Below are 23,643 nucleotides of genomic sequence, written 5' to 3' on the forward strand. Positions count from 1 at the left end.
TTTGGACCTAGAGGGCGATGTCTGGGTGGAACTAAAATGATCACTTTTGGTGGAAAGATACTAGCCATAGTAGTAGACCTAAGCAGTTCTTTATCAAGGAATTCACCAAAACAGGCATTCACCATCAAAAGACATACATAAAAGATTCCTTTTGAAAGCAGGTTCAGCCAACCAATCCTTTAACCACAAAATCCTGCAGAGAGCAGGCATCTTGGAAATCTGGTGAAGTAGATTCTATAGGGCATCAAAACAAAAGAGCATAACCAAGGGCATGAGCTGCAGCTGTTCCAGCAGAACATGGTCTTCAAACACATGATCTGATTGTGTTCATAATTTTTTTTTGTCCAGTCAAATGAACAGCAGTCTGACAAATTGACAAAAACTGTTGGCCAGTTATAAGGCAAGACCAGCGAAAGCAAAAGGTTGTTTTCAATAGGATTTCCAAGTAGCTACAGACAGAATTGTTCAGCCTTTTCACTGCCAGAAGGTCTTTGCGTTTCTTGCACACATTTAAAAATACGTTTTAGCACCAAAGATTGCGTAAAACTCCCCAAACAACATTTTCTGAAAGCAAACATAGTAGAGAATAAAATAGTGGGTATACCAATTTTTTAGGTTACATATCAGTGCAAAGGTTTAGGAAAGGCTAAAATTTCAGTAAAAAATACACTAAAGCCAATTTTAAGGCTCCCAAACACAATAAAATTACCCACTTTTTTTTAAGGGAAAAAAAGTAAATAAAAAGGAGGTTGTGCTGAGTAAATAGATGTCCAACCTTAAAATTGCATGTATCCATGAAATGGCGACAAACTTCAGCACTCTATATTTTCCATAGGGGATGCCTTAAAAGCCACTATAGGTCATTAGTTTAGAACTATGGAGAACTGGTGCTAAAATTATTGCTTTCGCCCCAGTGTGTGCGGCGATATGAAATATGGGTATCTCAATCAACACTTTATTGCGAAGGCACCACGGACGCGTGTGTTTACGTTCGTACATACATGTATTGGGGGGGATGCTGCTTACAAATTTGGAGGGAGAAGGGGGGATTTTATGTGCTTGGGTGTAACTATTTTTTTACAATTCTTTATTTTTACTCAACATTTTTTCTATCGTATAGGGGACAAAAAGTCCCTTATGAGAGGATTCTTTTGGTGACAGTTTTTTTTTTTAATATGTAAACAGGGGTCTCATCTGCTCTCCAATTAATCTGATGCAGTGCATCTGTCCCTGTGGGGTTTGGAAGCAACTGGATGGCTGCCCAGCCGCCATATCAATTTTGAAAGCCAGCTGTCGGCTTGTCAGATATACACACACTCCCAATGACTGCAGCCACCGGGAGGGTGTGCAAGACCCCCGTTGTCAGGTCTGTATGATGTACAAACCAGGCGGAAAAGGGTTAATGGTCACATCCTCAACCAGAACATTGAGGTGCTTGTTCAGAGCAGAAAAGGCAGGATCCATACAGAGACAGACCATTTTTTCATAAATTCCTTTTCCATAGGGTGCAACTAAGCAAAGAGTTTTGGAGGAAGATCCAAACATCAATCAAAGCACTGATTTCTTAGTGCAAATGAAGTCTTTCTAGAGTTCACCAGCCATTGAGTGCCCATAAGAGCTTGTTTAGGCTGAAGAGATTCAAGTGCTGCTAAGGCAAAGGCTAGTTTGCACCACATCAATAAGTGAGCCCACAGTATAAAGCATATGGCATTAAGCCTTAGCTTGTGTCTCATAACATGCAGGAGGTGAAAATGGTTTAGAAACTTCTCCATAGGAGAAGACGTCCACCACCTAAGGACACTAGCAAAAAAAACTGTAGTCACACTAACATACCAGAAAGTACACTTGTATTTTTCAAGAGGAATTCAAGACAAAAAAGTCAATTTTTCTAGAGGTTTCCTAGAACATAGCTAATCTTCACTTTTTGAGTTCAGTTCCACTTTAAAAAGGAAAAGAAATGCTGAATGTCAGGAATGAGTACTGGGAACATTAAACAAAATAAGGAAATGCAGTAAGGATTACTCCTGCTAAGCAAAAAAAAAGGTCAAAAAAGGTTCTTTGCCAATCTACCTACCTGGCAATAATACCCCTGCAGCTGCCTTGCCAGAAACTTGTTGTTCCTCATGTGATTCTGCTACTATGGTTTACCAGAGTGGTAAAAGAGGATGGTCCAAGCATACAAGCTTGTAAATATTCACACAAAGGGCTCATGTACACCAGATGGAGTCAAACATGTTTTTAAATGTGGTATAAAACGCATAAGCAAGAAAAATTGCAGTTGTTTCAAGGAGTCTAGTTTACAATAGTGTGGTGATTTTATGTGCATTTTATAAATTACAACATGCTGCATTTTTTTTTGCACATGAATGCACAGTAAAAAGGCAACTCAAAAATAAAGCCAAAAACCACACCACAAATGCACCGCAGGCTCAAGTAAACTTGCATATGGAATGTGAGAACTACAGTGTAAACAAGCCCTAACCCTCTCTGGCACCACAAATTCTGAGGCATTACAAAAACAGACAAACTGCAATTCCAAAAGCAGCCTGCGCTATTATTGCTGAAATACATATTTAAAACTACCCAAATGTTTGGAGGTTACACTTTGTGCCTCCTCCAACATCTGTCACCCTACCATCAACCATTAGGAACATTCCCATACCGTTTATGGCCAACACTAGCAACTCCAGTACCACCAAGTGCGCTTTTATCTCTCAGCGACATTTTGTTTTCTACTCTGAAGTGTAAAGTCCAGTTCTACAGTTTGTCTCTGGTACTTGACTTTATTCTTGGCATACAATGTAACTGTGCACATGTGACCAAACAGCTGAAGAGGAGCGCTGCAAGTGCACAAAGCAGTGACAAGATCCTGGACCCATACAGTACAACAGGAGGCAGGTGTGTGCCATGATCTACAAGTATGCTGTGCAGATTAGAGCAAAAGCTTACACCTCCACCAAGATTACTTTTCTTTAAAATCTGGAATTATCTTCCTTACTACATCCAAGATGAATGTTTTTTCTACAGCAAGATGAACTCTAAATCCTGAAAATAGTTCAATAGCAGGCTTGTCTGGACACAAATTGTTAAGCCCTTTAATAACCAATAATGCAATTATTGTGCAATTCACTAGAGAATGACTGATTTTTATTTACCTTCTCAGATTTTCAATTACAAAGTTAGACAAATTATGCCTATAATTAAATCAGTTGCTACCCAAGATGGAAGCTTAAACATTTAATCTCATCAGAAACTATTTCTAGCTTAATCTACAGATGAGAACATTTGATGTTTTAATTATATATTATTGTAATCATCACTGTGGGTAACATTTAATTTAGACTTTTACAACGATCATGAGAAAAGTCTGAATGAACAATCCCAGACTTCAGTTAAATAGACAAAACTCTTACCTGTTCCATTAAAAATGTTACTCGATAAAGAATTGTTCAGACCAAACGCCTGATTTCTGTTCATGCCGAACCCAGACATACTGTGTGATCAGAGAAAGAAGAGTCAGTGTTCAAGTCATAAAAACATCTTTAAAGCTGAACGCCGAGAACAAAAAACACATTTAAAAATATTACTCAACAGCCACAAAAGGAAATATGTTTTGTGTGTACCACGTGCATTTACAAATCCAGTTATTACCTTGTAAAAGTAGCAATTACATCACTGGATGTACATCACCTGTGAAAAGGAAGAACCACCCACAACCAGCTGCCTGCAGAAAACTACAGGCGAGGGGGTGGGTACAAGACCAGTCACCCTGCACTCTGGAGAAATTACAACCAATCTGTAATTACAGAAAAGTCCAGCTTAAGGGCAAAGTGCAGGTGTTGCTTCATATTGAATTACTGCACAGATCTTAAAGAATACACAAAGTACACCAAGGTTTTAAAGTGGTTGTACAGGCTGAAGGTTTTTTACCTTCATACATTCAATGCATGAAGGTTAAAAAAAAAAAAAAAAAAACACACCTGTGTGTGTTTTGCCCACAGCACCCTCCCCTTCCCACTCCCAAATACTCACCTGAGCCCCACCATCAATCCAGCGATGTGCACAAGAACCTTGGCTGTCCTGGGTCTCTTTCTCCTCATAGGCTGAGACAGCAGCAGGAGTCATTGGCTTCCACTGCTGTCAATCACAGCCAGTGAGCAAATAAGGAGAGTGGTGGGTGGGGCCAACCACAGCTCTACGTATCCTATGAATGCATAGAGCGGGGCTCGAGAGTGATTACGTATCAGTGCCCCCATAGCAAGCAGCTTGCTATTGGAGGCACTGGTCAAGCAGGTGAAGCCAGGAGCGCTGGCGGGGGACCCAACAAGAGGATCGAAGCTGCTCTGTGCAAAAACCATTGCATGGAGTACGTAATGTTTTTGTTTTTTATAAATAACAAAAAAGCAAGCTTTAATATCCCTTTAAAAGTGACACTATGGCAAAAATCAAGAATGTCATATCATATGTTTGTCGCCAGCATTAAAATAGCAGTCTTTGCTTCTCAGTCACCGCCCCCCAACAGTTTATTACTTGGTGATGCAGCCAGTAAGTCTGCTGTTTTTCAACTTCTTTTAAAGTGGTTGTAAACCCTTACATACACCCAGTGAAGTGATAAGCCTCAGGTGATACACCGAGATTAAACAAATCCTCCTACATGAGTTGTACCTGTTTGTTTGTTTATCTGCATCTTCTCTACAGCCCTTTGAAGTACAGAATTTATACAGGTAGTTGAAGCTTTCAGAAAGCAGGGGGTGGGGAGCTGGAACCACACAAAGCAGAGTTCAGTGAGGGAGTGCTGAGTGCTAATTGAAGGGAAGGGAAGGGAAGGGAAGGGAAGGGACAACCCCCCCCCCCCTTCACATAGTACATAGGAACAGAGCTGAGGCTGTATTAGAGGTCCCTTCCCTGTCACTTTTTTTTTTTTTTTTGGAGTCAGGAAAACATGTCAGAAGTGACTTATGCGGATAGCGGCTGATAGCAGTGGAGTGAGGCTGCAGACAGAAGTTACACCTAGTGCTCAGGACTGAAGTACACACTATGAAACAATAAGTTTTGTTAATATTTTATGTCAGAGGTTTACAACCACTAACAGATCAAGATGTCCAGAAAAAGTGGCAGTTAGAGGGGTTGAGACAAACCCTTTAAAGCTGAACTAAAGTACCACTTTCAAAAACTGAGCAGGCAGGCTCTTTATTGCAGAAGAGACAAGAAATGTCTTCACTGCAATAAAAAAAAAAACCTACCTGCCTACTCGCTGTCCTGTCTTCTTGAACATACACCAAGGTGTCCAAGCACAGCTCCATTTACATTACAGCACAGACCCTGTGTGACAGGATGTGCAGGAGTGACATCATCCCAGGCCAGCCAACGATGGGAGCAGCTCCAGAAGATGATTGAAGATGGCAGAAGATGACAACGCCACTAAGGGAGGTTGGACCACTGAAGGAAAGCCAAGCATTACAGTGTTTGGTTTTACTTTATCACAGGCAGGGGTGCTTACAATGGTCAGCTTTTATTCATACATACAATACCTTTTTCCAAGAAATTCCTACATCACTGGTAAAGTAAATTTCTAGCATTCTTATCTATAAAACATGCACCCAAAAAAACCCCAACACATACAATACATTGAAAGAATATATATGCTCCCCGAGTGTATGTCTTCTTCATTGGCACAGTTCTAGAAATGCTTACCTGTTCACAGTAAAAGGTTGTCGGGATGGCGGTTGCTTTGGCATACATATTATGCTGGGTGAGCTTCTGTTTGGACTGCCTAACCCTGAACTGCTCATATTATTTGTCCTGCTTGGCATCCCAATGCCCTGTCCAACCTGGGAGTGGTTCATCATATTCCTGGGATTCATCGGTAAAATGCCCCTATAAGGAAAAAAAAAAAAAAAGTTCTTACATGTTAATATGCCCTGTACTGAAGTGCTAGCATATACACTGCTCAAAAAAAATTAAAAGGAACACTTTGAAGACACATCAGATCTCAATGGGGAAAAATATAATTCTGGATATCTATATTGATATGGACTGGGTAATGCGTTAGGAATGTAAGGATGCCCCATCATCATTTGATGGAAATGAAAATTAATCAACCCACAGAGGATTGAACTCAAAGACACCCTGAAAATCAAGGTGAAAAAATTATGCGGCAGGCTGGTACATTTTGCTGAGATTTCATTGCAGCAACTCAAAAAATGGTACTCAGTAGTTTGTATGGCCCCACGTGCTTGTATGTATGCCTGACAACGTTGGGGCATGCTCCTAATGAGATGACTGATGGTGTCCTGGGGTATTTCCTCCCAGATCGGGACCAGGGCATCACTGAGCTCTTGGACAGTCTGAAGTGAAACCTGGTGGCTTCAGATGGACCGAAACATGATATCCCAAAGGTGTTCTATTGGATTTAGGTCAGGCGAGCGTGGGGGCCATTCAATGGTATCAATGCCTTCATCCTCCAAGAACGGCCTGCATTCTCTCGTCACATGAGGCCGGACATTGTCGTGCACCAGGAGGAATCCAGGACCCACTGCACCAGCGTAGGGTCTAACAATGGGTCCAAGGATTTCATCCCCATACCGAATGGCAGTCAGGGTGCCATTGTCTGGCCTGTAGAGGTCTGTGCGTCCCTCCATGTATATGCCTCCCCAGACTATCACTGACCCACCACCAGAACGGTCATGCTGATTAATGTTACAGGCAGCATAACTTCTCCACGGCTTCTCCAGACCGTTTCACGTCTGTCACATGTGCTCAGGGTGAACCTGCTCATCTGTGAAAAGCAAAAAGGGCACCAGTGGCGGACCTGCCAATTCTGGTGTTCAATGGCAAATGCCAATCGAGCTCTATGGTGCCGGACAGTGAGAACATTGCCCACTAGAGAACGTCGGGCCCTCAGACCACCCTCGTTTAGTTTGTTTCTGATGGTTTGGTCAGAGACATTCATACCAGTGGCCTGCTGGAGGTCATTTTTTTAGGGCTCTGGCAGTGCTCATCCTGTTCCTCCTTGCACAAAAGAGCAGATACCGGTCCTGTTGATGGGTTAAGGACCTTCTACGGCCCGGTCCAGCTCTCCTAGAGTAACTGCATGTCTCCTGGAATCTCCTCCATGCTCTTGAGACTGTGCTGGGATACACAGCAAACCTTCTGGCAATGGTACGTATTGATGTACCATCCTGGAGGAGTTGGACTGCCTGTGCAACCTCTGTAGGGTCCAGGTATCATCTCATGCTACCAGTAGCCAAATGCAAAACTAGTGAAAAATAGTCAGAAAAGATGGGGAGTAGGAAAAAAAGGTCAGTGGCCTCCACCTGTGAAACCATTCCTGTTTTGAGGGTCATCTCATTGTTCCCATCTAGTGCACCTGTTAACGTCATTAACACCAAAGCAGCTGAACTGATTAACAACTCCCTCTGCTACTTAACTGACCAGATAAATATCCCAGGAGTGTAATCAAATTGATGCTATACTCTGATTAAAAGGGTTCCTTTAATTTTTTTGAGAATTGTATATCTACATCCATTTCAAAACTACACAACGTATATAGAACTCACCAGCTAAGTACTATATTCAGAAGAAAATGGAAATCAGGAACAAGGAGCTCACACATATATAAAGATCTGCACTTGAGACTTTTTTTGTATGGACAAAAATTAATTTAGCTTTTCTCAACCGGGCTGCAGCTTGACAGCAAGGTATTTGCAGAACGAGCACTTATGGCTGGCATTGACTGATTTTCCTCTACTAGACTGCAGCTCGACAGCTAATGCAGTCATAGTCTCTGCTGTTTATTTACAATCTATGTGCTCACCTGGTAGGTGACACCTACCTCACAGGATGCTACACAGAGCAAGACACTGCTTGAAAGGAACACAAACTCCTCTCATAGCATCAGCTTACACTGCTCACAATGCAATATGGGCAACTCAGTTTATAACGCCACAATTTTTTCACTTGTTAAGGTAGAATTCCAGCTTCAACCCAACTAGTTTTAAAAGGATAAATTCATCGGTTTTTGTTTTTTTTTAACCACTTGCCCTCCAGAAGATTTACCCCCCTTCCCGACCAGGCCATTTTTTGTGATACTGCACTGCGTTACTATAACTGACAATTGCACGGTCATGTAATGCTGCACCCAAATTAAATTTTTGTCTTTTTCCCCCCACAAGTAGAGCTTTCTTCCAATTTCCCATCAGTATTTGATCACCTGTGTGTTTTTTAATTTTCTGCGCTATAAAAAAAAGAGCGACAATTTTGAAAAACAAAAATATTTTTGACTTTTTGGTAAAAAAACATATCCAGTAAAAAAAAAACAAAAAAAACAAATTTAGTCATAAATTTAGGCCAAAATGTATTCTGTTACATGTCTTTGCTAAAAAAAAAAATCCCAATACGTGTAAATTAATTGGTTTACGTGAAAGTTATAGCATTTACAAATGGCAGTAGATATACTGGGAAACATGCTGCTGTGTATTTCTCTGTAGAGAAATACACAGCAGCATGTTGTTGCTTGGAGGAGAGGAACCTGTGTTTACTCTCCTGTCAGTGTTACTTGGTGATCACCTGGTGCCAGCAGAGAACCACTGTCCAGGACCTGGTGATTGACATCTGTAGCCACCAATGGTGGCACAGGTGGGGCAGCGCGCCCGCCCCCTACCCGGAAATGCAAATCACGTATATATACACACACGAATATGCACAGCCCTGCCACCCTGTAGCAGTATTTCTGCTTTAGGGCGGTAGGCAACTGGTTAATAGATGCATATCTTTTTTGAAGGGGGGGAAAAAAAAGAGTATATTGTTTAATTTTTTAATTAGGGGACTGTAAAGAATTGCAATGCAGGGCTCTGGCAGGCTGTCCACCCATACATCGTACGGGCAGGCAGTTACACACTGACAGGAAGCATCAATGAACTACCTAGAGCGTTCAGTAGCGCCCTGGTAGTTCATTGAAAACTATATGCCGACAGTTGTAAAGGCTGTTCGTACTTCTGGTTCAATTTTTCAAAGAACTCTGCATGAATGACATGGATGTGTGGACAGAGTCCCGCATGAGAAAGAAGAGAGAGAGAGATTGGCAACAGCTGGGAATGGCTGGGAGCAGTGACATCACCCATAGACTCCCATGTCCCAGCCATTGCTGGAGCTCCCTCCTTCCCGTGCAGCAGCCACTGGCTTACACAAGGGAGCAAAATCACATGACTGGACCAGAGAAGGTTGAAAAGTAAGTAAATACATTTTTTTTTTTTTTTTTTAACACAGGTTAGCCAGCAAAAAAAGTCTTAGGAGGGAGAGCGGACATTTTTAAGACTAGTTAGGTTTAGGCTGGAACTCTACTTTAACTACTTCCCACCCGTATGTACCCGTACGTCCTCTAATTGAGTTGATAATAACAGGGCCATAGCTGCAGCTGCAGTCAAGACCTTGGTATCTCTTTCAGCTGGCGATGTCCTTGAATATTTAATCAATTCTAGCAGTCAACTAGCCGCTGGATCACTTTTACATGTGGCAGTGTAATTTCTTAAAAATACTGCTGGGCAAATGCCGTGTGACCAAAAAAAAACTGCAACACCCACCATTAAAAACTACTACTTAAAAACATAAAATGCTTCAGGGAGTTGGAGTGCATTAGAAAAACTGTTGTAGGAAAAATGTGCTTCAGCATGGATGTTAATGTGCCTTCAGCCCCCACTCAGAGCATAATTAAAAAATTGTGTTGTCTCACACACACACACACACACCCACACACACACACGGGTACACCCCAATAAATTTGTCGGAAAACCTTTCCTTTCAGAATCAATATTTTCTATGGGACACTATACTACAAAATACTCCCACCAATGCAGGCTATTGATTGCAAGCAAAATGTTAATTTGCCCTAACAAAAAAGTATTTTTCCTAACAAATGCATTCAAGACCATATTGCAAAAATGAATACACCCCAATGAAAGTCAAAAGGCATACATTATACAATTTTCTTGAGAAATTTGCTTTAGATTTACCAAAAACCATATATGAGCTCAAACCTAAACAACACTTTCAATTGTATCCAATTAGGCAGGCCTGTGCATTACATAGCTGAAGGTAAATCTAAAGGAGATTGGGCAGAAATTGGGACAGAAAATTGTATAGCGTATGGCCAGCCTTTGCAGCAAAGCCAAATTGTAGACAACAAAACCTTAATTAACAAGAATTCAAGTACAGGCGAGTCTAATTATTCATTAAACAGGTGTCCAGCAGACAGCTGATTATAAAGGGTGTTACTTGACAAAGAAAACCCCTTCTCATTTCATGCTGTCAGCAATGGCACCACATGGAAGAGAAATGTCACATGGCCTGAGAAAGAAAATAATTTCTTTACACAAGAAAGGTGAAGGCTACAAGAAGATCAGCAAAAAACTACTTATCAGTCAGAATACTGTAGGAAAAGTGATACACGGGTGTGGAAATTTTTGAAAAAACTATTTGTCCATGGACTAAATTGGTGTCCCAATTTTAACCAAGGTTCTTTATGGAATGTCTTGGGGCTTTTAAAACCGAAAGGGGCTTTATGGCGACTTAAAACACCACTGCACCTGGGGACTAGCAGGGAGGGGAGAGACCTTGCAGTGTAATGAGCATCGACTGGCTGCTCATCAGGAAAGGGGGCTGTTGGGCTTATCCTTTATCCCTTTCGCTGCCAGAGCTATTCTTGCTTTTTTTTCACACGTTTAAAAAAAAAAAAAAAAAAAAAAAAAAAACATTTAAGGCCTGAAGATTACACAAAACTCCAAAACATTATATATTTTCTGAAATCAGAGACCCTAGAGAATAAAATAGCTCCAATTTTTTATGTCACACGATATTATCACAAAGGTATTTTGTAAAATATAAAAAGACGAGGTTGCATTGAGTAAATAGATATCCAACATGGCAAACCTTAAAATTTGCATCACTCTCCATCCAGCATCCAGGCTCTGAAAGAGGTTGTTCTTAAAGTGGAATTCCAGTCAGTTGTTTATTAAGTCACCAGCTACAAGAACTATAGCTGCTGACTTAATACACACTCACCTGGTCCCAGGGTCCACCGATATGCTCACCCGAGCCGTCCCTTCTCTGCCTCTTCTTTTCCCAGCATCACAACTGTGGGTACCAGGCTGTGACAGCTTGTGACTTCACAGTTGGGTGTCCACTGTGCATGCGCGAGTCACACTGCACACATTCTCATTGGTCTGGCAGTCTTCTGGGACCTGTGAAGGTTCCCAGGAGACTGCAGGAGGAAGGAGGAGGCCGAACTTCCAGCTCACTTCACTGTGGCGAACTGAGCCGGCAGTGGGAGAAGGTACCGGTCAAAAGTTACCTCCCCCCCCAAAAGGTGGCAAATATGGCAGTGGAGGGGGGTTGGCAAATAAGCGGAGCTTCTGCTTTTGAGTAGAACTCAGTCTTAAAAGAATGGAAAAAGATAAGACGTTGCCAACTTGTTAATTCCATGCTTAGAAGACGTGGTACTGTCCTTACAAATCAAGGAGGTCATACAAAATACTAGATGTAGTTTTTGTCGTGGGGTGTATTAATTTTCTCATCAACTAATTTGAGTAAAACTGAAGATTCTGTTATCGAAGTTATATTAACCTTACTTTCATGTAATGAGCTAAAAAAAAAGTTCTAGAAAACTCAAGTTGTGTCAAAATTTTGGAAATTGTTCTTGTGTTCATTAAGACATTGATTAAAAATCTTACTTTTTAAAAAAAGGGGATAGATATACACACACACACACACACACACACACACACACACACACTTTATAAATATTTTACTATATCATTTCATGTGACAACACTGAAGAAATTACACTTTGCTACAATGTAAAGTAGTGAGTGTACAGCTTGTATAACAGTGTGAATTTGCTGTCCCCTCAGAATAACTCAACACACAGCCATTAATGTCTAAACCACTGAAAACAAAAGTGAGTACACCTCTAAGTGAAAATGTCCAAATTGGGCCTGAAGTGTCAATATTTTGTGTGGCCACTATTAATTTCCAGCATTGCGTTAACCCTCTTGGGCATGGAGTTCACCAGAGCTTCACAGGTTGCCACTGGAGTCCTCTTCCACTCCTCCATGACGACATCACGGAGCTGGAGGATGTTAGAGACCTTGCGCTCCTCCACCTTCCGCTTGCGGATGCCCCACAGATACTCAATAGGGTTTAGGTCTGGAGACATGCTTGGCCAGTCCATCAGCTTTACCCTCAGCTTCTATAGCAAGGCAGTGGTCATCTTGGAGGTGTGTTTGGGGTCGTTATGTTGGAATACTGGCTTGCGGCTCAGTCTCCGATGGGAGAGGATCATGCTCCGCTTTAGTATGTCACAGTACATGTTGGCATTCATGGTTCCCTCAATGAACTGTAGCTCCCCAGTGCCAGCAGCACTCATGCAGCCCCAGACCATGACACTCCCACCACCATGCTTGACTGTAGGCAAGACACACTTGTCTTTGTACTCCTCACCTGGTTGCCCCAACACACGCTTGACATCATCTGAACCAAATAAGTTCATCTTGGTCTCATCAGACCACAGGACGTAGTTCCAGTAATCCATGTCCTTAGTCTGCTTGTCTTCAGCAAACTGTTTGCGGGCTTTCTTGTGCATCATCTTTAGAAGAGGATTCCTTCTGGGATGACAGCCAAGCAGAGCAATTTGATGCACTGTGCGGCGTATGGTCTGAAAATTGACAGGCTGACCCCCCACCCCTTCAAACTCTGCAGCAATGCTGGCAGCACTCATACGTCTATTTTCCAAAGACAACCTCTGGATATGACGCTGAGCACGTGCACTCAACTTCTTTGGTCGACCATGGCGAGGCCTGTACTGAGTGGAACCTAACCTGTTAAACTGCTGTATGGTCTTGTCCACTGTGCTGCAGCTCAGTTTCAGGGTCTTGGCAACCTTCTTATAGCCTAGGCCATCTTTATGTAGAGCAACAATTCTTTTTTTTCCAGATCCTCAGAGAGTTCTTTGCCATGAGGTGCCATATTGAAATTCCAGTATGAGTGAGAGCGATAACACCAAATTTAAACATGCCTGCTCCCCATTCACACCTAAGACCTTGTAACACTAACAAGTCTACATGACACCAGGGAGGGAAAATGGCCAATTGGACCCAATTTGGACATTTTCACTTAGGGGTGTACTTACTTTTGTTGCCAGCATTTTAGACATTAATGGCTGTGTGTCGAGTTATTTTGGGGGGACAGCAATTTTTCACTGTTCTACAAGCTAAATATTTACAAAAATGTGAGGGGTGTACTAACTTCTGTGAGATACTGTACACACACACACACACTATATGGCCAAAAGTATTGCATCAGATTGCCAGACAGAAGCGTGATTCGTCACTCTAGAGAACACGCCTCCACTGCTCTAGAGTCCAATGGCAGCGTGCTTTACACCACTGCATCTGATGCTTTGCATTGCACTTGGTGATGTAAGACTTGGATGCAGCTGCTCGGCCATGGAAACCCATTCCATGAAGCTCTCTATGCACTGTTGTGCTAATCAATCTCTCTCTCTCGCTCTCTCTCTATTTTGCATTTTCACACTTTTATTCCAGGAGTATAAACATGGAAGCCATTTGAAAGAAATTTGCCAGGCCCTGCTCTCACAAAGATTGCAAACCAATCCTTAGTTTATCTATAATGATCTTTAGTTTGGATTGCCTGGTTCTACAACGCATTACCCGCTTCATTGGTTGATATTTTAGATCTTTACACAGGATTTGAAGAATAAGAATACACTCTGATTATAAAATACTACATTTTATCAGTACCTGCTCGGAGATGGTGGTGTATGAAGTGACATTGTTGGTACCCCTGTGGTTGGCGTTACATGGTTTGGTAACTGAGTGCCTTGTGATAAGCTGCGATTTAGCTGAGGAGTATTGTTGCTCATCCCCCTCATTGGAAGGCCTAGTGCACCTGTAGAAACATACAAAAGGAACATAACTCAAATATCTTATACAAATACAACTGTCACATGGTTTCTGCAGTTAAAAGTTTAAAACTGATGCATACATGCCTTCAGCTTTTCCTAAAGACTGTCATATTTAGTAATACGGAAGATAGACAACAAGATAGTCAAATACAAAATCGCTGGAGGGATTTGTGGAATTGACATCAAGAACATATTCACGTTCACAAACTAATTAAAATTGTATTACATTTAGATATCCAGAGACAGAAATAAAATGTACCCTGGGGATTTGACAAAGCAAATGCAGAGTAAAGATCCTAGTTCAGATCTTTAACGCAGGCCATACACATATCATTCCAAGAATTTCACAAAATAACCTTTTTAATGCTCTGATTGAATGTAGAACATATCGATAATTTTCCACTAGCACTGCAACAAATTTTAAAGGATTGAGAGCTGATGATAAATACAGCCTGAATGGTTGAAAAATTCACAAAGTGATTGCGAGAGATATGGTGCCATCGATGAACTCTGAAACATTTATACTGCATTTTTTTTTTTTTTTTTTTACTTTTGACAATTTAAAAGAAATTTGACAAACAAAATTTACTGATAATTGAGAGTTAGGAATTCTGACCCAGTTAAAACAGTTTTCTGTTAAATATTGCCGTATATGAGATCATGCTATTTACTGGTAACCAAAAGAACAATGACAGATGTAGAGTGAAGCAGAGAAGTTAAAAGTGTTACTAAACCCAGGATCCTGCATTCACTATATTTGGTCTCCCACAGTACACAGAACATGGAAATGCAATTATTGTAGTAAATATAAACTGCTAAATACCTTTTCTCATCAGCAGTTACAGCAGTCTTGTGACTTCTATCAGTGTCCAGCCGAGCATATGTTAAAGCTTGTAGTTTTCATTCTGCTCTAGGAAGATGTACGACCCCTGACCCTCTGTCTGGACAGTGCTGATTGGCCCTGTGCTGATCACATGCACTCTCCCAAGAAAAATAAAAAAACCTCTAGAAATATACACCAAACTGAGCATGTGCAGAGAGACTCCACACGATAGGAGATAAGAGGGGGACACTGGAAGAAGGGGAGGATCAGAGAAGTCAGGATCATACAGCGTTTTTACACAATGCAGAGGATTAACCTCGTAGGTTCCACAGTGAGCATAACCAGCATGCTTTACTGCATATACAGACTGATTTTACTGTTGTGGGTTTAGTAACACTTTAAGCAGTTATACTGCACATTGTAGAGCTCTCTAGAATCTGTATTTATAAATCACCCTTAGCAACTAAAAAATGATAAATAGAACATGGGGAAGGGGCTAGTACAGATAATACAATACATTAGAGGTTTCAAAGAGCAACTACATAGAATTGTTTAGCACAATGTAACAATAGGAGGGCCCTACCCGTATCAGCTTTCAAGAAAAGCGAACAAGCTGTATATGATGATAGTTTGTACCTTGCCAGAAGAGAAGTCATAAACCAAGAATGACTTAATGAAGCTCAGATTCTATGTGTGTCTAAAGAAGTAGAGTGAGCTTATAAAGACACCATCACTTTGTTTAAATGGGCAGAATATCAGTGTCTTCTTAACTGCAAGGTGACAGCGTCTCTCTAAAGTTTCAAGAGTTGGAGAGTATTGAACTACAGGTGGGAGAAGATCATGAGATTACCTCAGATATGGAAGTCTAAGTAGGTGGAAAACAGAAGGTTATATTCAGTGGGGGCAGAGTTTGGTATATCATCTGAAATTATCTTATATATGGATGGGCCAGATGTAAATATATTTTTATAGGTTAGAATTAGAAGTTTGAACTGAACTTAGAGAAGTTGGCAGCTAGTGCAGGTAGTTACTGAAAAAAGAAGCACAGGAGGAGTAACTAAGGCAGATGAGTAACTGAGTAACTAAGGCAGATGAGTCCAGCAGAGTCCTACAAAAGTCATATAAGACCCTTCACCAGCATTGTAGCTGGATCATATGTAAGGAAGGTATGGATATGAAATATTCTTTTAAGTCATAGATGGCAGGAGGTGGTTTGTGAGCAATGTGATGTTTACATGACAGCCCAGAACCAATTACAGCCCCAAAGCAATAACTGAAGAAATTAAATCACAACGGGGTTATCAATATTGCTATTCAAGGTAGAGTTTAGTAAAATTGCAACAAGATTGTACAAGCTTGGTTTTAACCCTTTAGGGAAGTGAAACAACGATAAAAAAGAAACAGCAAATAGACAAAACAGGATACAGTAGGGAAGTGAGAGTGGAAGCAGAAAAATACATGAGGGTTTTTTTTCCCCATACGAAGAAATGCCATACCATGGGTTTAAAAGAAAAGTATGGCCACAGCCATTTATCGCTATGCTTACTTTTGCACTTCTGTGACACACAATCAGCCACCAATGTGCTAAAGTCCACTGTCAGCTGCAGCTAAGAGTATGTAGGTTTGTTTTTCTTTAGAACGTCAAACTTCCCCTTTAAATGACAAACAAAAGGGGGCTAAATATGGAACATTATGTGACCTGTTAGGTTGCTTTTGACGCCAAAGTAGGGGTGAAAGCATTTCCCTGTGTCCCAGAGTATGGGAGTGCAGGCTTGTTCTAATACCAATCCAGGGGGCTTGTAAATGTAAAAAAGATCGCCGCTACTCCCAACCAGACCAGGTGAATAAATCAAAGAGCAGCCTCAGCCTACACCAAACCACACACCCTGATGCATTTCGCCCCACCCAGTGGGGTATAGTCATAGGAACAGCTATAGCAGAGAAGCAACATGCACCAGGTATTATAGAGTGAGTTACAAATGTTATTTGTTCCTCTTTATGTTTATCTTTGCACTAAGGATGTGTGTGAGAGTGCTTCATGAATTGTTTATAGATTTAGGAATTTAGCACTTATAGGTGGTACTGTAAGACATACACCGATTATTATGAAGAAATTATTCATTCAATGAATGCTTGGAAAAAAAAAAACAAAAAAACAAAAAACATAAAAAAAATATAATAAAAAAAAAAAAAATAACCCACACAACTTACTTTGTTGCCCGTATAAACTAGCCCCAAATTGGGACAACTGACCCGACGCGGATGGTGATGGTGATGCCAGCATCTAAAAAGCAAGAACAGAGGGGGAAGAGAGAGAGAGAAAAAAAAAAAAGTAGGGGAGAAAAAAAAATAAATGAGTGAGGGAACGAGAACACAAATCATCAGCAATTTTCTAAAATATTATATAACACACAATAGGAAACACATTCTAAATACTAATAATTTTATGTATAGTTTATATCAACCTAAAAACTGAAGCATTAAAACAAAACAAACACCAAACACAGGGAATAAAAAGCACAACATACATCTTTTTCCGACCGATGCGGAAACATTGATGACTGGCTATAATACATATTCTCATCATGGTAGTCACTTTCGACTCCTTCTACAAACTTCTTTCTTGAAGCACCAAACATGCTGTATGTCACCTGAAAAATGACACATTACAATGTTAATCCTTTGTGATTAAATAACAAACACAAAACATTTAAAAAAGTGTAAATTGACAGCGCTATACAAGTACCTATAATAATCATAATAGTAAAAAAGTAATAAAACAATTCAGGGTGCCAAAAGGAAGCACATGAGGATTTTACTAAGAATGAAATAAGTATTCTATAGAACAGTGTTTCTCAACAGTCTCAAGGCACCCCATTCTAAAATGTAAGAAAAACTATTCCAATAGTTTTATATAGCGCAGCAACATCCACACAAGTAGGACACCCAACATTAGAGGTGATTTATTCTTCCAATGCAAATACACTTTTGCACACTGATACTGAATAGTATTCCAGTGTTTCTCTTCTCCCTCAGTTTTTCTTTATCCCTGAGCTAATATGACCTCAACACTGACTGAGAGGGGCAGGGAGGGACAAACTAGGATTCTGTGCAGGTGACCGAATAACTGATGTCGTCATTGGTTGTTAGCATGCTGGCGGCTAGGAGGTTGTAATGGTGCATAATAATAGCCTGCGGCTTTGTGCAACTAAAAAACAGGCTTGATCCACTTGCTGGCTTATATACAGTTTTTGGACAATTTTTAGGCATTTTGCCAAGGCACCCTGGTTGAAAAAGGCTGATATAGAACATGCATTCTGATGGAAACCAACAGTAACTCTATCCTCACTTGTAAGAGAGGTAACATATAAAAAAAAAAAGTAAACAAAAAGGTAAACATGTTAACCATAAGAGCGTATCACAACCCAAAAATAATACATTGCAGCTTACAAGGCCTTTAAGTGGTTCTACAGCCCTAAGGTTTTGCATCTTAATGCATTAAGGTGAAAAACCTTCTGTGCTGCAGCTTCCTCCACCCCACAGCGCCCCCCTCCCCCTTTTCTTACTTGAACCCAATCTGATCCAGTGATATGCATGACAGCAGAGCCTCTATCTGCTGTCTCTATCCTCATTGGGCAGATGGAAAGCAGCAGGAACCATTGGCTCCCACTACGGTCAATCAAATGGGAGCTGGGGGTGGGGCTGAGCCACCCGCTTTGTGTCAATGGACGCAGACAGGGCCGCGTCGGGAAAGAGCCCGCACAGGTGCCCCATGGAAAGCAGCTGTGGGGGCACCCGCCGAGGAGGAGGGGCTAGGAGCGCTGGCAGGGAACCCTAGAAGAGGAGAATCAGGAATGTTCTGTGAAAAAGCATTGCACAAAGCAGGTAAGTGTAAATTGCTTGTTATTTTAATGCAAGGAAAAAAAGGAAAAAAAAAAAAAAAAAGTAGTGTTTAACATCACTTTCAGTGCAGTGAGTGCATCTACCCCCCACCCCCCCTTATTCTGCCAATAACGCAGTTTCTGTCCTTGCAGGTTAACTCTACCTAGGACAGAACTACAGAAACACCCCCCTATCCTTCGTTCATTAAAGTAATGGGTTTTGTAGGCCGCAAAAGGTAGCTGGGAATAAATGTAAGACTGAAGCACAGGTTTTTACGCAACAAGATTTGTGACAAGATCAACAGGTGATTTCCTGCACATATTGAACAGATACAAGAAAACTATTTTAATGGCATTTATAACAAACCAAAAAGGTACCAAACATGTTCAGTTTCAAAGTTTACATACCCTTTAATAAATCTTCTCAGGCCCCTGTGAGTAGTGAAATTAAAGCCCCAATGTGGAATAAAACCAATTTTTGAGCATTCCTCCCTTCCGCAATCTCAAAAACTACACTGTATTGCATTTTTTTCCTCCTTATCTTGTGAAGCAAAAAAATATACTCACCTAATTCCCCTCTCCAGGTCCCTAACCATCACTGGTTCTTGCTGGAAGGAATCACTTATGCAGAGCTGCAATGCCAAGACTTGATAAGCTAACATACGTTCGCCATTTCACAAGCGCTGGCAATTTTGATCATACAGTGCCTTGAAAAAAGTATTCATACTCCCTGAAGAAGTTTTCCACATTTTTTCTTGTTGCAAACAAAAACATAAAAATGTATTTTATTGGTATTTTATGTGACAGACCAACACAAAGTGCAATATAATTGTGAAGTGGAAGGAAAATTATAAAATAGTTTTCAACATTTTTTACAAAATATGTGAAAAGTGTGGTGTGCATTTGTATTCAGTCAATACTTTTTAGAACCACCTTTCGCTGCAATTACAGCTGCAAGTCTTTTTCGGTATGTCTCTACCAGCTTTGCACATCTGGAGTGTGAAATTTCTGCCCATTCTTCTTTGCAAAATAGCTCAAGCTCTGTCAGATTGGATGTAGAGCGTCTGTGAACACGAATTTTGCAAGTCTTGCCAGATTCTCAATTGGATTTAGGTCTGGACTTTGACTGGGCCAGTCTAACACATCAATATGTTTTGATCTAAACCTTTCCATTGTAGCTCTGGCTGTATGTTTAGGGTCGTTGTCCTGCTGGATGGTGAACTTCCTGCCCAGTCTCAAGTCTTTTGCAGACTAACAGGTTTTCTTCTAAGATTGCCCTGTATTTGGTTCCATCCATCTTCCCATGAACACTGACCAGGTTCTCTGTCCCTGCTTCAAAAACAATCCCCACAACATTATGCTGCCACCACGTTTCACGGTGGGGATGGTGTGTTCAGGGTGATGTGTTGGTTTTCTGCCACATGTAGCGTTTTGCTTTTAGGCCAAAAAGTTTAATTTTGGACTCATCTGACCAGAGTGCCTTATTCCACATTTGCCGTGTTCCCCACATGGCTTCTCACGGCTTTCTTTCAACAATTACTTTCTTCTTGCCACTCGTGGCTGCTTCTCTGATTAATGCTGTTTAGGTGGATGGCCATGTCTTGGTAGGTTTGCAGTTGTGCCAGACTCTCTCCATTTTCAGATCATGGATTGAACAGTGCTCCATGAGATGTTAAAAGCTTACAATATTTTTTTTTATAACCTAATCCCGCTTTAAAACTTCTCCGCAACTTTATCCCTGACCTGTTTGGTGTGTTTCTTGGCCTTTATGATGCTATTTGTTCACTAATGTTCCCTAACAAACCTCTGAGGGCTTCACAGAACAGCTGTATTTATACTGAGATTGGATTACACACAGGTGGACACTATTTTCTAAATTAGGTGACTTCTGAAGGCAATTGGTTCCCCTAGATTTTAGTTAGGGTTATTAGAGTAAAGAATACAAAACGCACGGCACACTTTTCAGATATTTGTACACTATTTTGAAAACCATTTATCATTTTCCTTCCACTTCACGATTATGTGCCACTTTGTGTTGGTCTATCACATAAAATCCCAATAAAATACATTTACGTTTTCGGTTGTAACATGACAAAAATGTGGAAAATTTCAAGAGGTATGAAAACTTTTTCAAGGCACAGTAGATATATCTGCTACTCATTAACTGAAACGCATTCTTTTTATTTTTCAAGATTATATAGTGTTTGTATGCACCTAGAAAAATGCACTTTTTAAAGAAATTATAGATTTCATGAATCCCAACTAAAGCACTACCTGCCTGGAGTTTGCATGTTTTTCCTGTGCCTGCCTTCTTGTACTCCAGTTTCCTTGCACACTCCAAAGACATGCTGGTAGGTTAATTGGCTCCTGTGTAAATTGGCCCTAGTATCTGTATGCATAAATGTGAGTTAGGGACTGATGTGAATGTACAATGTATGCAAAGTGGTGCAAAAATGGATGGCGCTATACAAGTACCTGTAATTAAATAAATACCAAGGTGAACAGGACTGAATTTCTCTTTTCTTGCACAAAATTGTTTATGTAAATCAATAAACCCTTTATATTCCATGGATCATAAATATTCATGTGTTAAGTTATTCCATCTCTGAAATGGCTTCAAACTCTTCAAAGCACACCTTGGAGAACCTTAGTATTTTAGTAGAAATCCTAGTTGAATGACACTTCCTAAACAACTGCAATGATTTTTCTTTTAGCATTTTTATGGTTCTCACCATATCAAGGCTGCTCCTCTAGCCTTTTCAGCTACTTTTATGCAGTATATCACTGCTCTGGACTGCCTGTTCTGATGCTGGCAAAATAGTACCATTCCTGTGCAATGCATTCCAGCATGGCTTTAGCAGGATATAGACTTCACCAGGGATGCATGCATCAGGGAAGCAATGCAGGAGCAAAATTAGAAGATAGCTGTCATCGCATAAAAGGAAGTACTGAAAAAAAAAAAAAACCTTCATGGCAGGATCTCCAGGTACTATTTAAATGATATATAAAGAAAGCTGCAGAATTAAAGGAGTGAAAGCAGATTTTGAAAATTACATCAACACATTAAAAGGCTTTGAGATTTCTAGAGATGGTGTTTAAAGAAGATCTAAACACGAGCTCAAAAGGTAGCGGTATTGAGTGATCCATAATCTTTGTAGCTATTCCATGCACAATTACACAGAAAAAAAAAAAAAAAAAAATACACAGCAATGTTTTAAAGATCGATTGCAATATGTTCAAAGCTAAAGCAATAGCAAACTCTTACGATTTGTAACTACAGGTAAGCTTATAGTAAATCCTAACTGTAGTTATGGTGAATATCTCCTACACTTGTGCTGTTCAGGAGATAGTCACATCAGCTCCAATTGAGGTTACTGCGCATGCGCAGTTATGTTCTGCAGTCAGGGTACATGCAGTGTGCCATGAATGCAGAACGCCATGCCACGATAAGGACTCCCGTACATGGAAGTGATGTCATCGTGGCCTGGCCATTCAAACGGCTGGAGAGTAAACCCAGAAGGAAGATTGTGTGAAGATGTGAGTGCCCGCAGAAGTGTGTCAGTGCAGCACTAGAGTGCTCTGTTTTAAAAGGCAAATCTGCAATAATGTGCTAGTATGCTGTGCATACTAACATATTATGGTATGACACTGCCAGGGTTTATTATATATATATATATATATATATATATATATATATATATATATATATATATATATATATATATATATATATATATATATATTGTTTAGAGTTTACTATGCTTTAAAGCCTAACGCTACGTTTAATGTACCTTTAAAATAGAGGAGAAAATGGCTAATTTGGGCCATTTTCTCCTCTATTTTAAAGGTACATTAAACGTAACAAAGTTTCTTCTGATTGAAGTGGAGAGGCAGGTGGATGACATCACAAATTCCGCCTCAGCAAGAGGAAGCTCTGTATTCATTCATAGAATACAAAGCTCCCTGTGAATAGCTGAACAGTGCTCAGCCCACCTCGGTTTTGCTCCTGGAGTGAGAGGGGTGGTTGCCACCCCCCTGCCAGAACACACAGCTGTATACTGTATGTAGCTGAGGCTTAATACAGTTGATACAGCACATCCAGCAAGCACACCTGTTCAGTGCAGGTAATGTAGTAAAGATGTAATAAAGATAAACAAAAAGGCAGACGTGTTTGAAGTTCAGAAAAGAGAACCAGCAATGGTTAAATTAACAAGCAGCTTTTGCTGTGGTATGTATCTCTACACGATTTGGGCATCCGGATGTTTTCGGATATATTTTTTCTCTCTGTTGTTTAGTGTTCTTTATACACATGTTTTATGCTAGTAAATGTTTTCTCAATGCTGGAGGTACTTTCCTGAAGTATAATCGTATCAAAAAATATCCATTTAGTTAAAATATGTACTATAAAAGATATTTTTTCTACTATCCAATCACTATTATAGTCATTAAGTAATCTTCTTTTCTCCCTGTGGAGGTTCACTTTTCTGTTATAGGTATTTATGTTACAATGACAACACTTACTGTAATGTAGATGTGAAATGGTTTACAAATTATTTGACTTATATAACTCGTTTTCTTTCTGTAGATGTTTGACGTTCAGCCAATGTAACAACTATGGTTGTAGCGTCCAACGGACAGGAATTGTGTTATATGCAGAATTACCAGGAGGAAAATAAATGCAGGCACCTCATCTAAGGATTGGTAAGCTACAGCATATTACATTTTTGTGTTTAGACTCTAGAAAAAAAAAAAAAACTGCTTTGCCCTGCATATTCATGACAACTTGTTTCCAGAACCAACAGTGCTGCAATTTTAGGTCCAATTAAAAGAGAAACAGCAGCAGATCTGAATGAGTAGAACCCAATAAAAATGCTTTAGTCAATATGCTAAGGGACAACCAGAATGGATACAAATTGAAGCCAGCAGGCACCTCTATAGAGACACCAAGGAAAATCCATAAC

The 23,643-nt window shown here is 40.4% G+C and overlaps 1 protein-coding gene across 4 annotated transcripts in view; it reads right to left on the reverse strand.

Moving 5' to 3' along the window:
- CNOT2 (CCR4-NOT transcription complex subunit 2) overlaps positions 1–23,643 on the reverse strand; it is a 107,967-nt gene that overhangs the window by 48,185 nt on the left and 36,139 nt on the right. For all 4 annotated transcript variants that reach the window (XM_089674109.1, XM_089674110.1, XM_089674111.1 and 1 more), the window contains exons 2-6: positions 17,330–17,452; positions 17,013–17,085; positions 13,815–13,962; positions 5,695–5,877; positions 3,414–3,493 (exon numbers count right to left, since the gene is read on the reverse strand). In XM_089674109.1, coding sequence (XP_089530235.1) covers positions 3,414–3,493; positions 5,695–5,877; positions 13,815–13,962; positions 17,013–17,085; positions 17,330–17,440 — 595 coding nt within the window. In that variant the 5' untranslated portion in view covers positions 17,441–17,452. The remainder of the gene's footprint in view (positions 1–3,413; positions 3,494–5,694; positions 5,878–13,814; positions 13,963–17,012; positions 17,086–17,329; positions 17,453–23,643) is intronic.

Source organism: Staurois parvus, unplaced genomic scaffold (assembly GCF_062004578.1).
Source record: "Staurois parvus isolate SC_StPar_1 unplaced genomic scaffold, SC_StPar_1.0 ptg000147l, whole genome shotgun sequence".
NCBI lineage: Eukaryota > Metazoa > Chordata > Amphibia > Anura > Ranidae > Staurois > Staurois parvus.